The 15560-nt window shown below is 42.1% G+C and overlaps 1 protein-coding gene and 3 non-coding genes across 4 annotated transcripts; all 4 read right to left on the reverse strand.

Annotated features, from left to right (window-relative positions):
- Nucleotides 1–179: 179 nt before the first annotated feature.
- Nucleotides 180–370, reverse strand: LOC134468050 (U2 spliceosomal RNA). The gene has a single exon (XR_010038690.1). It is a non-coding gene; the product is annotated as a U2 spliceosomal RNA (small nuclear RNA).
- A 117-nt stretch (nucleotides 371–487) lies between these two features.
- LOC134468049 (U5 spliceosomal RNA) lies at nucleotides 488–601 on the reverse strand. Its single transcript, XR_010038689.1, has one exon. It is a non-coding gene; the product is annotated as a U5 spliceosomal RNA (small nuclear RNA).
- A 382-nt stretch (nucleotides 602–983) lies between these two features.
- LOC134468061 (U2 spliceosomal RNA) lies at nucleotides 984–1174 on the reverse strand. Its single transcript, XR_010038701.1, has one exon. It is a non-coding gene; the product is annotated as a U2 spliceosomal RNA (small nuclear RNA).
- A 2362-nt stretch (nucleotides 1175–3536) lies between these two features.
- LOC134467342 (uncharacterized) lies at nucleotides 3537–5696 on the reverse strand. Its single transcript, XM_063221236.1, has 2 exons — nucleotides 4433–5696; nucleotides 3537–4218 (listed from the first exon to the last, which is right to left on the reverse strand). The coding sequence occupies exons 1-2, from the start codon at nucleotides 4712–4714 to the stop codon at nucleotides 3574–3576; spliced, it is 927 nt and encodes a 308-aa protein (XP_063077306.1). The 5' UTR covers nucleotides 4715–5696; the 3' UTR covers nucleotides 3537–3573.
- Between the last annotated feature and the right edge of the window lie 9864 nt (nucleotides 5697–15560).

Consider the following 15560-nt stretch of genomic DNA (forward strand, 5'->3'; position numbering starts at 1 on the left):
AACCCCAAAAGCACAGTTTGGCAAACATTCCAAGCACAGTTTGGCAAACATTCCAAGCACAGTTTGGCAAACATTCCCATCACAGTTTAGCAAACATTCCCCACACAGTTTAGCAAACATTCCCATCACAGTTTACCATAGAATTCCACAACAGTTACAGTTTTTCTTTGACATGCAATAGAGAGTGCACCGTTCCCGGAGGTACTGCAATACCGAGTCGATGCGTGGAGTGGACGGAGCAAGCCCCTATTCCGACTCCCTGTTCCAAAAATCAATTTAATATATGGCCCCCGGGTAGGGGGCGTATCAGATATTAAACTGATAAGAACAGATACTACACTTGATCTTAGCCAAAAGGCCGAGAAGCGATAACCTACAACTGTGCCACCCCGGGCGCCGGCATTCCCAAATGCCAGGTTGCACGACAGGCGTAAGGAATGGAGGCGGAACTTAAAGTTCGGAATTTTGTTGTTAGACAAGCATGTGATGCTCCGCCGAAGCAGAGCTTCCAAAAATACCGTAAACTCGGAGGTGTTCCCCTCCACGGAAATCTTTAGTAAAAGGCGAAAGATTTATACGGGATGAAGAGAAACCCGAGTGATAACTCACAAAGTCGACCTGTCCGGGGCCTGAAGAATCGCAACGGGTGCGGCGCCGAGGGTGGCAAGGAGGAGTGGCTAATACAACGACATGTCAGTCAGTCAGTCAGACAGACAGTCAGTCAGACAGACAGACAGACAGACAGACAGACAGACAGACAGACAGACAGACAGACAGACAGACAGACAGACAGACAGTTTGGCAAACATTCCAAGCACAGTTTGGCAAACATTCCAAGCACAGTTTGGCAAACATTCCCATCACAGTTTAGCAAACATTCCCCACACAGTTTAGCAAACATTCCCATCACAGTTTAGCAAACATTCCCATCACAGTTTACCATAGAATTCCACAACAGTTACAGTTTTTCTTTGACATGCAATAGAGAGTGCACCGTTCCCGGAGGTACTGCAATACCGAGTCGATGCGTGGAGTGGACGGAGCAAGCCCCTATTCCGACTCCCTGTTCCAAAAATCAATTTAATATATGGCCCCCGGGTAGGGGGCGTATCAGATATTAAACTGATAAGAACAGATACTACACTTGATCTTAGCCAAAAGGCCGAGAAGCGATAACCTACCGCTGTGCCACCCCGTGCGCCGGCATTGCCAAATTAATTAGCATTAGCAAATAGCTTGTCATTTTTGCCCACCAAAACAAATGTCAAGTCTCTAGGATGTTCGGTTCACAAGATATAAAAGAAAAATGAATAGACATGAATTAACATTAACTATTTTCTTTAGCGTAACAGGCCTGTCACTACGACCCGGCAAAACAAATGTCATGTGTCTACGATATTCTGTTCACAAGATATTAAAGAAAAACTGATTAGCATAGGTTTAACATTAGCTATTTGCACTAGCATTTTACATTACACAATTGGCATGTTGCTTCGACCCCCGAAAACAGATTTCAAGTCTCTACCATGTTCGGTTGAAGAGATATTAAAGAAAAACTGATTAGCATGGGGTTAACGTTAGCTTTTTGCGTCCACATTTTACATTACACAATGGGCATGTTGCTTCGACCCCCGAAAACAGATTTCAAGTCTCTACCACGTTCGTTTCACGAGATATTAAAGGGGAACTGATTAGCAAGCATCAATTCGCTATTTGAATTAGCATAACTGGCCTCACCCACCCCAAAACCAAAATGGAGTCTCTATGACCAGTCCGGGAGGGGGAAATTGATCATATAAAAAAAAACAAAAAAAAGTCCGGGGACCAGTACAAGACATAAAGGCAGCAACAGGCATGCAGTAAAGGGCAAAAGACATAATAATAATAATTTCGGCCTAATGTTTAAAAAAACATATTTTTTCATATTTCCTATTTATTGACGGATTGTTTTCCTGTGAGAAAGTAGAGGGAAATAAAATATAATATCCCACCCCCCCCCCCCCTCAAAAAAAAAAAAAAAAAAAAAAAAAAAAAGAGTAAGGTCTAGCAGGGGAAAAGGACAATCAAATCTCTTCCTCTGTCTGCAGTTTCAACTGGCCTCTGGTAGTTAAGATAGCATAGCCCTCTTCTGCTCGGAGTATGGAATTGCAAAGTGCTTTGTTAGAAAAAAACACTGGTGTCGTTTGCTGCTCAACTGATAGGATAGGGATAGGATAGGATTGTCCGACAATCACATTAATATTACATCTGATTTAGGTTTACATTTACATACACGACATTTACATACATTACATGTATGATCTGCTTCCGTGGATTAAAACAAAGCTACAGAGCCTGTGCAAGCCTAAAAAACACTAAACAAAGGGAGATGAGCCTCTGGTTCTAGCCTACTGGTTCACATGCTGAAGTGGTGAAATGGGCAATGTTCTGTTGCAACTACATGGAAATAGAAATATCTCCATTGTGTATAACACCTACATTTAATTACCTACAAATTAATTATTTAAAAAAAATATTAAATATTATTTGTATACCCCCCCCCCCCCCATATTTTTTTGCCCTCCTGGTCCTGTGTCTGTCTGTCTCTCTGCGCTTACTTACTTACTTACTTACTTACTTACTTGCTTGCTTGCTTGCTTACTTGCTTGCTTGCTTGCTTGCTTACTGACTGACCAGTGGAGATGAGGTTTCGGTGAAGGTGTGGTTCTCCAGTTCTCCTCCAAACATGACATCATGTTTTTCCCCTAAACAATTCAACTTTGGTGTAGAGTATTACAGTTTTTTTCTGTTCGCTAAAGCACATTTTTTGTAGCTTTGGCTGCTTCTGCGGAACTCCTCACACAGATGCACAAACCTATAACCAAATCAGCCAAACTCATAGCACAAAAAACGCTTTGCGCTCAGTTTGCGATGTTATACAACACATTTTGCAAAATATACCCATGCAATCCATTGCACAACACTCTTTTTGCATAAATGTAAACACAACTCACTGCTTTGCACACAATTCCCAAATTATGAACACACTCCTAGAAAAACTATACAAATTCATGGATATTTTGTACACTACACTACTAATTACAGTATTTGCCTACTGCTTGCACACAATTTGCAAAATTTGGCTCATAGAGTCAAAACTCTACACACAAGCCAATTACTCTCAACACTTGGAGATAAACCCTACACATATATGCCAACATGAATCTCTTCTACCAAAACCTAAACTTTACAATAAAAACCTTACAATCTTCAGCTAAAATGTAACTCTGGTTACAAAGCACACACACTAGCACCAAATGACAACACATTTCAGCTCAGCTGTAAAACACCAGTCTACTTTACACAAGACAATACACTCTTTCAGGTTCAGTGTTTTATTCAATTCCACGAAGCAAATAGGCACTTACGTAACAAAAAACACTGAAATACGTAGACTCCACAAGTCTGTAAAAACAACTAAAACAAAATAAAAATCATGATGAAATACAACAAGTGCAGGCCTACTTCACAACAAAAAATCACTCCAAAAACAAAACCATAGCAGGCCTACATTACAGAAGCATTACAAAATAGTTAGGGATTCTGCCTTCTGTTTGGGTCTGGCCACATAACCTCATCTACATCGCAGGCAATATCCTCCCTTGCCAAGCATCGGGGGAAATAGGCTCTGGAGTGCCTTATCCATGCCTGAATTGATTGTACATCAATGTCACCGCAGGCCTGTTCCATTGCCTGCAGAAGAGGCTGACGGGCGTGTGGCTGACGGTCATACACGCGCCATCTCCAGGCGGAGAAAAACTCCTCTATTGGATTAAGAAATGGCGAGTAAGGGGGCAAGTACATGACATTGAAATGAATGTGATTGTTGAACCAGTCACGGACCAGAGCAGCCCGGTGGAAACTTACGTTGTCCCAGATCACAACAAACCTGGGCTGGTCTGGTCTGTCCTGCACAACTGTGAAATGAAGCGCATCTAAAAAGGCAATGATGTGTTGGGTGTTATATGCGCCTATTTTTGAATGGTGATGAAGCAACCCCCTGAAACTTATGGCAGCACATAGTGTGATGTTTCCACCACGCTGCCCAGGGCCATGCACAATTGCCCTTTGCCCAATTATATTGCGCCCCCGACGTCTCATCTTCGTTAAGTTGAATCCGGCCTCATCAATGAAAATGAATTCATGCATTTGGTCGGCCCCATCCATGTCCATGATTCTCTATGAGAAAAGATACAGTACTGTAAATAGTATGAATGCCATTATGAATGGCATTACTCAAAGCACACATCTACAAAATAGAACCATTCCACTCCACCTAACTCTCCACAGCTTTATGAATGTACCTATAAGGCACTGCACAGATCTAAATTCAACTGTCAGGGGACATTCTTTATCACAGTATACTGGAAATGTAAGGGCTAACAATATTTACCTGTACATATGCATGGCGAAGTTCCTTCACCCTGTCCTCATTCCTTTCGAATGGGACTCTGTATAACTGTTTCATTGAAACATTGTGCTTCACCAAGATGCGTTGGATTGTAGAAACACTGACTTGATTTACATTGTGAAACGTTCCTTGGTCAGCTAGAATCTTGTGTCTTATCTGGTGGAGACGGATGGCATTGTTGGCCCTCACAATATTGACTACTTCAGTCTCCTGTTGAGGACTGAAGAGCCGTTGGCGCCCACCTCTACTTGGTCTTCTGGTCATTCTACAGAAATATGCAGACAAGTGTTACATATAAATTATTGTTTTTTACAATTCTTTTACATTATTGTAACACAGTACTACACTGTACTGTACATTACTATAGTGTACTCTACTGTACTGTACTGTACTCTACCTTACTGTCCTGTCCTGTCCTGTCCTATACTGTACTGTACATATTACAAAAAGACCACCTTCGTTCAAAAAGATCAATCAGTCACAGTGCAGCACTTTAGCTTACAGTAAGTATGTGATATGGCTGTGTGGTAATACAGTATAATACTACACAATTCATCACTGTAGATGCTTTTTACGGCAGAGGAGAATCAAACACATACCTGTTTTCCAGTCGGAATGTCCGGATGACAGAGGCCACTGTGAACCGGCTGAGGTTCGGGTGTACCCTCAGCCCAGCCTCTCTCATTGTCAAACCATGGTTAACCACATGGTCCACCAATGTTGCCCTAATATCATCAGTTATGACATTGCGTAGCTGACCTCTCATTCTATGTCCTCCTCTCAATTGTCCTCTTCCTCCTCCTCCTCCTCCTCCTCGTCCTCGTCCTCGTCCTCGTCCTCCTCCTCTAACTCTTACTCTGCCACGAGCTCTCCCTGCATCCATGTTTACAAAGTAGGGCCTACACAAAAAGGCTTTAACTGGGGCCTTTTTAAGGCTGACTAATTGGTGTTCAATTTTAAAGGTAAGTGTTTTCAGGTGTGTGCCAATGTTTAGTCAATCCTCCAGTGTGTTTTATGTTTTGAACATATGTGTTTTCCCAATGATATGATGAGTGTTCATTTTTGAATGGAGTGTCTTATGAAGGGGAAAGTGTGCAGTGACCATGAGCAAGTGTGTAGCATAAATCAAAATGTGTGTTGCTGAATTGCTACTACAGTGTTAAGCAGCAATTTAGTTTAAGGTACCGACAGCTGTGTTTCAGTTATGTTACCAACAACTTAACAATATGCTGTTTTGGTCTGAGCATCAGCCTATAGTGTTCAAGCAGTAGGCAAATACTGTATTAGACGTGTGACAGGGGGGCACACCTTTAGATAATCGCTTCATTTTGCAACCGACCTACTATATAAATAAGTCACAAGTATGCTTTCTGTGTGGAGAACTATGGAAGGAGAAATAAAAATCAGAAGAGTGAGGATCAGAGGACGACGAGGCAGAGGATGTGGATTTGAAGAAATAAGAGCCAGAGGATAATATGGACACAGAGAAGAAGTTGAATTCTTAGAAATAGGGGAGGAAGACAAAGGCACATACACGTAATCACAGATGACATAAGGGCCACATTGGTTGACCATCCCATCAACCATGGCATGAGCTATATTGTGGGAAGAATAAAGCAGAACATTTCTCACTGAGAACCGGTATAGAGATGTCATACTCACAGTGGCCTTGCAATATGAACAGAGACAAAATATGTAAGACAATATTGTATATACTGACTGTAATATGTAAAATGCCGTTATGTAAAAATTATGGCATTGCTACTTTACAGAATTGCTAGAATTACAAGAGATGCGGGAATTGAATGACTGTTCTCACCCGCGCAGGAGACCCACATCACTGAATATGGTGATGGCTAACAATACCATAAGACTGCACTAAATTCAGCAGTAGCCTAATGGATTTTGACAGAGCCTTTGCAAATATAAGTAATGTGAGCATCTCTGCAATATCACACTGACTTGAAGGAAACAAAATTTGCATGAAGACGGTTTAGTGTTATTTGAAAGGAATTCAGAACGTAAAGCGATACATTGTGAATATGTGCAGGTAATCAACAGTATTAGGGTTGAATATAGAAGTCCATATTGATATTGACCAGGCAGCATGTCAGGGCTGGATACGCCATGCAAGGTGATACTTTCTTTGCTGTTTTGCACTTGAAGACATGTGATGCCAATGAAGTGTTGTTGTCAGATCCAGCAAGGCAAATGGATGTTCAGTATTCCTTTTGTTAGTCATTATTGTGTTTTCTTGTGTTTTTGAATTACATGTCAAAAATGTATTTTTAGTTTGCTTTGTTGAATGTAAATAAATATCAATAATTGAGGTCTCATCCCCTGTGTGTTTATATGACAAGTATTCATGGCAAAAGTGTGATCGACAATTGATTTACATTGTGCGAAGAAAAACACAAGCTAAATGTATGCATTATTCATACAATATGTGTGTAGTTGCATTGTGTGTGTGTGTGTGTGTGTGTGTGTGTGTGTGTGTGTGTGTGTGTGTGTGTGTGTGTGTGTGTGTGTGTGTGTGTGTGTGTGTGTGTGTGTGTGTGTGTGTGTGTGTGTCAATACCAAAGATAGTTTGTGTGAATGATTTGACACAACAATGCAAATTTTAGCAAAAGTGTATTGCGTTTTTCAACCTTAGTTTGATTTTGCAACGTATGTTCAGTGCTTTGCTAGATTGGTGTGAGGTTCTTGCAGTTGTGTGTAGAGTTTTGCAAAAGCAGCCAAAGTTGCGAAAACTTAGCTTTAGCAATCAGAAAAAAATGAAAATAATGTGAGCATCTGTGTGAATATCCCAGCTTGTTGAAAGAAACAAAATTCACACGAAGCAGGTCTACAAAGTTCTATTTGAATGGAATTGAGAACGTATAAAGCAACTGTGTTGATACAGTATGTGCAGGTAATCAACAATTAGTCTGGAATACCTATACTATAGAGGTCCATATTGATATTGACCAGAGAGCATGTCAGGACTGGATATGCCATACAAGGCAAGGCAAGGCAAGTTTATTTATATAGCGCATTTCATACACAGGTGCAACTCAATGTGCTTCACAAAGTTAACAAATGTAAATGAAAGGAAACAGGGAAGAAAGAAGGAAATGAATTAGAGTCAAAAAACATTTAAAACATTAAGATAAAACATAAGGTAAAAAATAATAATAAAATAAAACATAAATAAACATAAAACCTTGAAAAACATACGCAGTCTTCAGATTTTAACTGTTCGACGACAGAGGAGTCTGGCCTCCTTTTTTCCGTTTACCTGATAGAGTCTAGAATTGTCAGGGTTTTGTCTTCTCTTATTTTACCGTCTTTTCATTCAATCTTCAGAATTTAACTGTTCGACGACAGAGGAGTCTGGCCTCCTTTTTTCCGTTTACCTGATAGAGTCTAGAATTGTCTTCTCTTATTTTACTGTCTTTTCATTCAATAATTTAAGAAAGCATCTGAGAACAGCTTTGTCTTGAGTCTAGATTTAAAGCTATCAATAGTGGGTGCATTTTTTACGTCATCTGGAAGCTGGTTCCAAAGCTTTGAAGCATAGAAGCTAAAGGCTGCCTCTCCACACTTTGTTTTGACTTTTGGAATCACCAGCAAATTCTTCTCCGTTGACCTTAGTGACCTGGTCGGTGCATACAGCTGAAACATATCCAGTAGATATGTGGGTCCCATTCCAAACACAAGTAGCATTGCCTTAAAATCAATTCTGTAGCTTACTGGGAGCCAATGATCTTAAAATTGGAGTAATGTGGTCAAACTTCGCCTACAAGGCGATACTTTCTCCACTGTCTTGCATTTGAAGACATAGCATGTGTAGTTTGATTTTGCAACGCATCTACAGTGCTTTGCTAGATTGGTGTGAAGTTCTTGTAGTTGTGTGTAGAGTTTTGCAAAAGGAGCAAAAGTTGCGAAAATTGAGCTTTAGCAATCAGAAAAAACTGCAAGCCGCAATTCTGTCAGGCATATAAATGCTTTTTTCGCACCTGGGAGGAGAGGAGAGGAGGGGGAGAGGAGAGGAGAGGAGAGGAGAGGATGGGAGAGGAGAGGAGGGGAGAGGAGAGGAGAGCGTGTGTGTGTGTGTGTGTGCGTGCGTGCGTGCGTGCGTGCGTGCGTGCGTCTGGTGCCTGGGTGAGCAATTGGTGGCTGGTGCCTAGTGCCTGGGATGGTCTGGCCTAGTAAGCCAAGGCCTGTGGGCCGCTCTGGAGGTGGCCATTTCATTTAAAATGTGTTTGGCTCCATTTATTCATTTAAATGTATTTATTTGTTCATTTTATTAGTGTGTGTGTGTGTGTGTGTGTGTGAAATGAACCCCGTTCTTGGTCACATCTGTACACTGTTGAGTATGGTGGCGGGAGCAACCTTGGTGCCTCAATGAACAATGAACTAAGAAGTTTATAGGAGATATTTTATAGAAAAAAACATGAGGTAGTCTGTCACGCAGTTAAGCACACAAGAGGATGGGTGCTGGAATGGGAGAACAGCCTATATTTTAAAAACAAAAACAACTTAACTCATTGGCTGCCAGTCATTTTCATAAATGAGTAACCCACAGTGCCAGAGATTTTTCAGCATTTTGAATGTTTTTTGGAGGCTCACAGAAAATTGAGTTCTGTGTCTATGTCAACACCATACCTATCAAAACACATAGGCTACACATGTACACATAGGCTACACCACATGCATGAATAACTTGCAGCCAATAGGCCTACTCAGTTAGCCTATAAAATCACCTATTAATTGATGGATTAATTTTACAGTAGCCTTATTAAAAGAGAAAGACAAGCACTGCGGTGAGGACGTTCCCAACAAATGCGAGAAGACACATCGCAGATCCAGAAAATATTCAATGTTTAATAGCTGCCAAATAGCCTACTTGAAATAATACTGCTGATGGGCATCCAATTTCGTTGTAGCCTAATTCCAGGATAGTTTCATGAGTCCACTTCATTTTAACCAGCTGCCTCAACAATAGGTTCACGCCTCAAAATTAAAATCCACGTTTAACTGGCTGCATCTCTGCAATATTTCCGACCGCGTACAACACATGTACAGTACTTGCACTGCATGCCTCTGTGTGCCGCCAAAAAGACGCAATGCACCACTTAAGGCAACTTCCATGCTTACGGAAACTTCCACAGCAGCCCTGAAATTCGCGTGGATATTGGCAGTTTTCCACGCCTAGTCTGTTTTAGTACATCTGACCGTGGGAAACAACTTAAGTAGCTTTTTTGTCCGTAAGTGAGCTTCGTACATGAGGCCCCATGCCATGGCATGTTTGAGTAGTCTAGCCATAAGCATGAGCTCCTCAGTCATACAGCTGGATAGGAAAAGCTGCAGGATAAAGGCTAACTGACATTTTAAGAGTGAGGAGTACGCACACTTGAAATCCTTTAAATTTCATGGCTGGATTTTGATTAGACAACTCTCAATCGTCCAGTCGTCCTCAGTCATCAGTCAGTCAGCTGGCACAGGCAGGCCACTCCCCTGTTGATCCAGTGCTGTTGGGGCTTGTCCGAGGGCAGCTCGATGGGCAGCATGTAGTTGGTTGAATGACCCGTGGTGGAGAGAGTGCCGTGCCGCGCCGCGCGCTGGTCTTGTACACCGGGCACACGTACACGTTCTCATGCGCGAACTTAGAGCTCTCGCCCGACTTGAGCCAGGTGATGCAGCGTGTTTAAGAGGATTTTGGGGAGCTACTCGTCCAACACCATGGCGTCGCGGTCCCACCGGGCGCCTTCCAGGAAGAGGTCGCGAACGTACGCACCGTCGTCTGGCTTCTGGTCCACCTGGCTTTCATTTTGGTCACCTGAGATACACACACACACACACACACACACACACACACACACACACACACACACACACACAAGATCCCATATGGAAAAAATGGTAAAGAACTTATTATTTATATATAATGTATGATTTACTCCTGAATGTGGCCCCTTTTTGGTGTTGTCATACAGAACTATTATTTTGCCACCACGCACAGTGAGGAGGATGGTAAGAGAAATCAAAAGATCTCCAAAGCTCATTGTTACAGAATTACAACAAATGGTAGCATCCTGGGGTCACAAAGTCTCCAAATCAACCATCAGGCGCTGTCTACACGCCAACAAGCTGTTTGGGAGGCATGCACGGAGAAAACCTTTCCTCACTCACAATCATAAACGCAAGCGTCTGGAGTTCGCCAAGCGGTATTGGGGCTTCAACTGGGACCGTGTGCTTTGGTCAGATGAGACCAAGATTGAGCTTTTTGGCAACAAACACTCTAAGTGGGTCTGGCGTACCACGAAAGATGTGCATGCTGAAAAGCACCTCATACCCACTGTGAAGTATGGGGGTGGGTCAGTGATGCTGTGGGGCTGTTTCGCTTCCAAAGGCCCTGGGAACCTTGTTAGGGTGCATGGCATCATGAATGCTTTGAAATACCAGGACATTTTAAATCAAAATCTGTTGCCCTTTGCCCGAAAGCTGAAGCTGGGTCGTCACTGGGTCTTTCAGCAAGACAATGACCCTAAACATATGGCCAAATCTACACAGAAATGGTTCACCAGACACAAAATCAAGCTCCTCCCATGGCCATCTCAGTCCCCTGACCTCAACCCCATTGAGAACCTGTGGGGTGAGCTGAAGAGGAGAGTACAGAGGAGAGGACCCAGGTCTCTGGATGATTTAGAGAGATTCTGCAAAGAGGAATGGCTGAAGATCCCTCTTTCTGTCTTTTCCCATCTTGTGAAACATTGTAGGAGAAGATTAGGTGCTGTTTTGTTGGCAAAAGGGGGTTGTACAAAATATTAACACCAGGGGTGCTAATAATTGTGACACACATTATTTGATGTCAAATAATTATTTCTTTATGTGGGATTTTTTCCCCACTGAATAAATGCACTTGTATTGAAGGTTGGATTTTTCTCTTTTTTTCCATTAAGGTCCCATATTATTTAGAAAAAAAATAAAATAATTGGAAGCTAAAAAACACATCTCAACCAGGGGTGCCAATAATTATGGAGGGCACTGTATATCTATTATATGTATGACGTGTATATATATATCGTATATACTAGAGAAAGTAATCATATCATATACACATTGTCTGTAAACATCATCTACAATTTTTACTTTAGTTTCACCATCACCAAAAGAGTCCACTTTCAGCAGGAAATTTATCACAACATCTGTTATTGCTGTCATATATAAATCTTCCAGAATTCATACATAACGTGTAAAACTTGTGTATGATTTCACAATATCCTTTACATATGGGACATAAGACAATGCCCCAATCATTCCCACCTCATTGGGAACTTTTGGTTTTGAAACGCTGTGGTAGGTATTGCACTTTCCTCTCACTTACTCAGATCAAAGTAGAAACCGGAAACCCAGAAGACAGGAAGCCCGTTATCGATCCAGTCCTAAGGAACACACACACACACACACATACACACACACACACGCACACACACACACACACACATACACACACACACACGCACACACACAGTTGGTTTATTATTATAATCACTGCAGAAGACAGGTGGAGGGCTGTTATCGATCCAGTCCTAAGGAACAAACACACACACACACACCCCCCAAGTTAGTTTATTTACCATCTCATTGGTTGCATTTGGTTCCAGAGTTCTCTCTATGTGATGAATGATCACTGCAGCTGCCATGTGGAGGCCCATTATCAATCCAGTCCAGCAGTACACACCCACACACAAGGTTGGTCAAAGATTGTACATCCTGTGGTTCCCGGACCCCCAAATTTAGAATCCCTGTTATAGAGACCTCAGGACGGGCCCTGCCGTTGCTCTAACGGTAAGGCACTTGGCTGCTACACTGGCGACTGGCCGACTTGGCCCAGATCCTTTGCTGAACCTTCCCCATCTCTCTTTCTCACGTTTCCTGTCAAAATTTCTCACTGTCTGTCATTGCTGTTTCAAAGCATAATTAACTGATCTCATCTAAATGAGCAACTCTGAATGACCGTATGATGTTTTTTTTTATCTTACAGAGGATAAAATGGACAAAATGATGGTAGAAATACGATAATTATCGTATATCTGGCAACACTGGACCCTGGTGACTCAATTCACACTTTACCCCCCTGTACAGTACGACACACACACACACACAAAGGAAGTGGAGTCTCTGGAAGAGCTCTGAGACGTATCCCCCGAGGGGCTTGAGGGAGGGGTACGAGCGCGCGGCCCAGACGGCGGGAACACAGCCAACCAGGTGGTGCGAACCACCTTCGTCAACCTACAGGGAACATTCCAGTACTTTACATGACATTACAGTACTTTACTTGACATTACATTAAACTGCATTGTAGTTGATTATATTACATCACATTACTTCACATTACATTACATTACACTCATTACACTTTATTCTTGGTCAGCCTACAGGAAAAATTATATTACACAATGGAATAACGGGAATGAAAAACTAATAAAATGGATGGAAGTAATGAAAGTCATGAAACACATCAAATGAAATAAGAGTCATGAAATGGAATAAACAGTAAACGGAACAGTGAATTGTGAGAAGTAGGCTATAATATGTAGGTATATAGATTTTTTTTCCTACTAGTGATGAAAAAAGTACATTTAGAGCCCTGATTATATTACATTACATTACACTTAGCTGACGCTTTTATCCAAAGCAATTGAGGAGTTATTTACAGGCTATTAATTACAATCCCTGGAGCAGTGGGGGGTTAGGTGCTTTGCTCAAGGTGTAGGTGTAGGGAGAGGTAAGGGTTGGATTTGAACACATGACTGAAGAACCTACAACTCTGATCTTAACTCATTGTCTGCCAGTCATTTTCATAAAAGAATAACCCACAGTGCCAGAGATTTTTCAGCATTTTGAGTGTTTCTTGGAGGCTCACAGAAAATTGAGTTCTGTGTCTATGTCAACACCATACCTATCAAAACACAGATTAGATTCTCATCTGACATCAGAAAAAAAAACAGTCTCTCTCTACCCCTTTCCGTTCTTTCATAATCATCTGTTGAAAATAAGTGGAATTCGCCAAAATGCTGCCTTCTCGCCAAAAACCTGAGATTTTATTTTGTGCACACACCTGACCAACATTTCGGTAGCAAGAGAGAGAGACACATTTCAAGACTTGATTCACAGGTGATCCCACTTGGTTTGGCTAAATTAGTCTCATCTCATGGCAGGTAATTGACCCCACCCCTCAACACCAGGACAAGATTGTAGACAATTAGACAGCTTGCCAACTTCCCAAAAGCAAACAAAACAGTTAAAAAGTGAAAAGCAATATACAAAGAACATTGTCAATAAAACCACAGCTACAATTATTACAAGACCACAGCTGCGATGCTGGAGCCATTTGTTACAGAAAGCAAGACATATTGAGTTCCTCATTTATGTCCTGAGGCTCCACTGAATTTAGAGTATGAATCCAAAATGCCTCTCTACGAAGCCTCTCTGTCTAATTGTCTGCAATCTTGTCCTGGTGTTGGGGGGTGGGGTCAATTGCCTGCAATGAGATGAGATCAATTTAGCCTAACCAAGTGGGATCACCTGTAAATGTCTTGAAATGTGTCTCTCTCTTGCTATCATTTGACTTTGAAGAGGGTGTAGCAACACCGAAACGTTGGTCGGGTGTGTGCACAAAATAAAGTCTTGAAAACTAAGCTGCAGTGTGCTCCAGCTTCTCCTTTCCAGCTATGCCAGTGACTTACTAGAGCCCAAGGAGAGATAGATAGATAGGAGAGCTTACTCACGTTATAACAGCGTAGTATGAATTGATGGTGAGGGGAGTACGGAAATGGTATTCTTCTTCTACGGTCAGTATTGGAAGCATCAGGGAAGCATGCAATGCCACTTCTACGAGGGTCGGAGTGTGGAACAGGTCATAGGACAGCGTGAATGTTTGTCAGCTGTCCTTAATTATCCCCACCAATTACTGCTGACCAACAGCTGCAGTTAATTTGGCCACAAATTATCCATCATGGTGTCGCCCCCACTGACCATGCGCAAGAGAGTACGGAAATTGTATCCATTGCACCCACTGACCAATGACCATGGGCAAGGGAGTTAATTTTCCATCCACGCGTGTCCTCAGGCAACGCCCCCGTACTACACCGTGGCCAATGCATTTCCCCCCCGAGAGATTTGGCTCGTTCAAAAAATCGAGAATCCCCAGAAAGCCGACCTAAAACCTCAGGAAAGTGGGAGTGAACATTTGGTGACGCAATGTCAGATCGATAATTATCGAGGTTGATCTCTGGCGGAAGTATAGAAGAACGAGTTCCCGAGCTTGTGTTTTGTGTGACGACACACGCATCATCAACATGGCGCCCATGCATGCAACTGACATGTAAACAGTATCATAAATGCTAAAATATCATCTTGTAATCACTATCAACAACACCAGTCAATGTCATTCAATTGCAGATGCACATATGTCAGTAATGCTGGTCTCTGGCTGTTTAATTTAGCTTACTTCAGCTAAAATTATATGTCGTGGGTGTGGAGGCTCAAGGTGAGGTGAAAAAAAGAAAAGAGAACCAAAACAAAACACGCATGAATCCCAATTGTTCCGGGATCAGTGGCGTTCATGCGCCAAACTCCAGAACTCGATTGTCATGTGAGCAGTGTCGTCAGCTGTCTCGAGAGGTCCCGAGCTGGTGAAGGCAACAAAAGTTCTTCTCTGTCGAATTTCTTTGCTGGAGCCTCAATGCCAGTGTTGCCAGATGTGTCTGACCAAATCCCGCCCAACAGCTTCTCAAAAACCGCCAAAATGCACTAAATTCCACCAAATTCAACAAATTACATTGACTTCTATGGGCCCAAAACGGCTGGGAAAAAAACGCCAAATGGCCATTTTTTCTGATTTGTACCCACAGACGTTCATCCTAAGTAGCAACACTACTCAATGCCAGTGATTTCAAAAGCACTGGGACACTGATCTGTGATAGGTCTGTTAGAGCATTAGGTCCAACCCCCTATGGGCGGGGTTGAAAGGGTGGGGAAAAAGGCTTGTAGTCTAAACAGAAATCCACCTGTCTTACACTTCCTCCTACAATGATGCAAAATGACGATTTTTACATAATTG

The sequence above is a fragment of the Engraulis encrasicolus genome, chromosome 17 (genome assembly GCF_034702125.1).
Source record: "Engraulis encrasicolus isolate BLACKSEA-1 chromosome 17, IST_EnEncr_1.0, whole genome shotgun sequence".
Lineage (NCBI taxonomy): Eukaryota > Metazoa > Chordata > Actinopteri > Clupeiformes > Engraulidae > Engraulis > Engraulis encrasicolus.

Bases quoted from the DNA above. Each gene is read 5' to 3' on its own strand.
- LOC134467342 (XM_063221236.1), bottom strand. From the start codon at position 4,714: ATGACCAGAAGACCAAGTAGAGGTGGGCGCCAACGGCTCTTCAGTCCT. The intron at 4,219-4,432 runs GTAAATATTGTT...CTTTTCTCATAG, and splicing joins TTCGCCATGCATATGTACAG to AGAATCATGGACATGGATGG.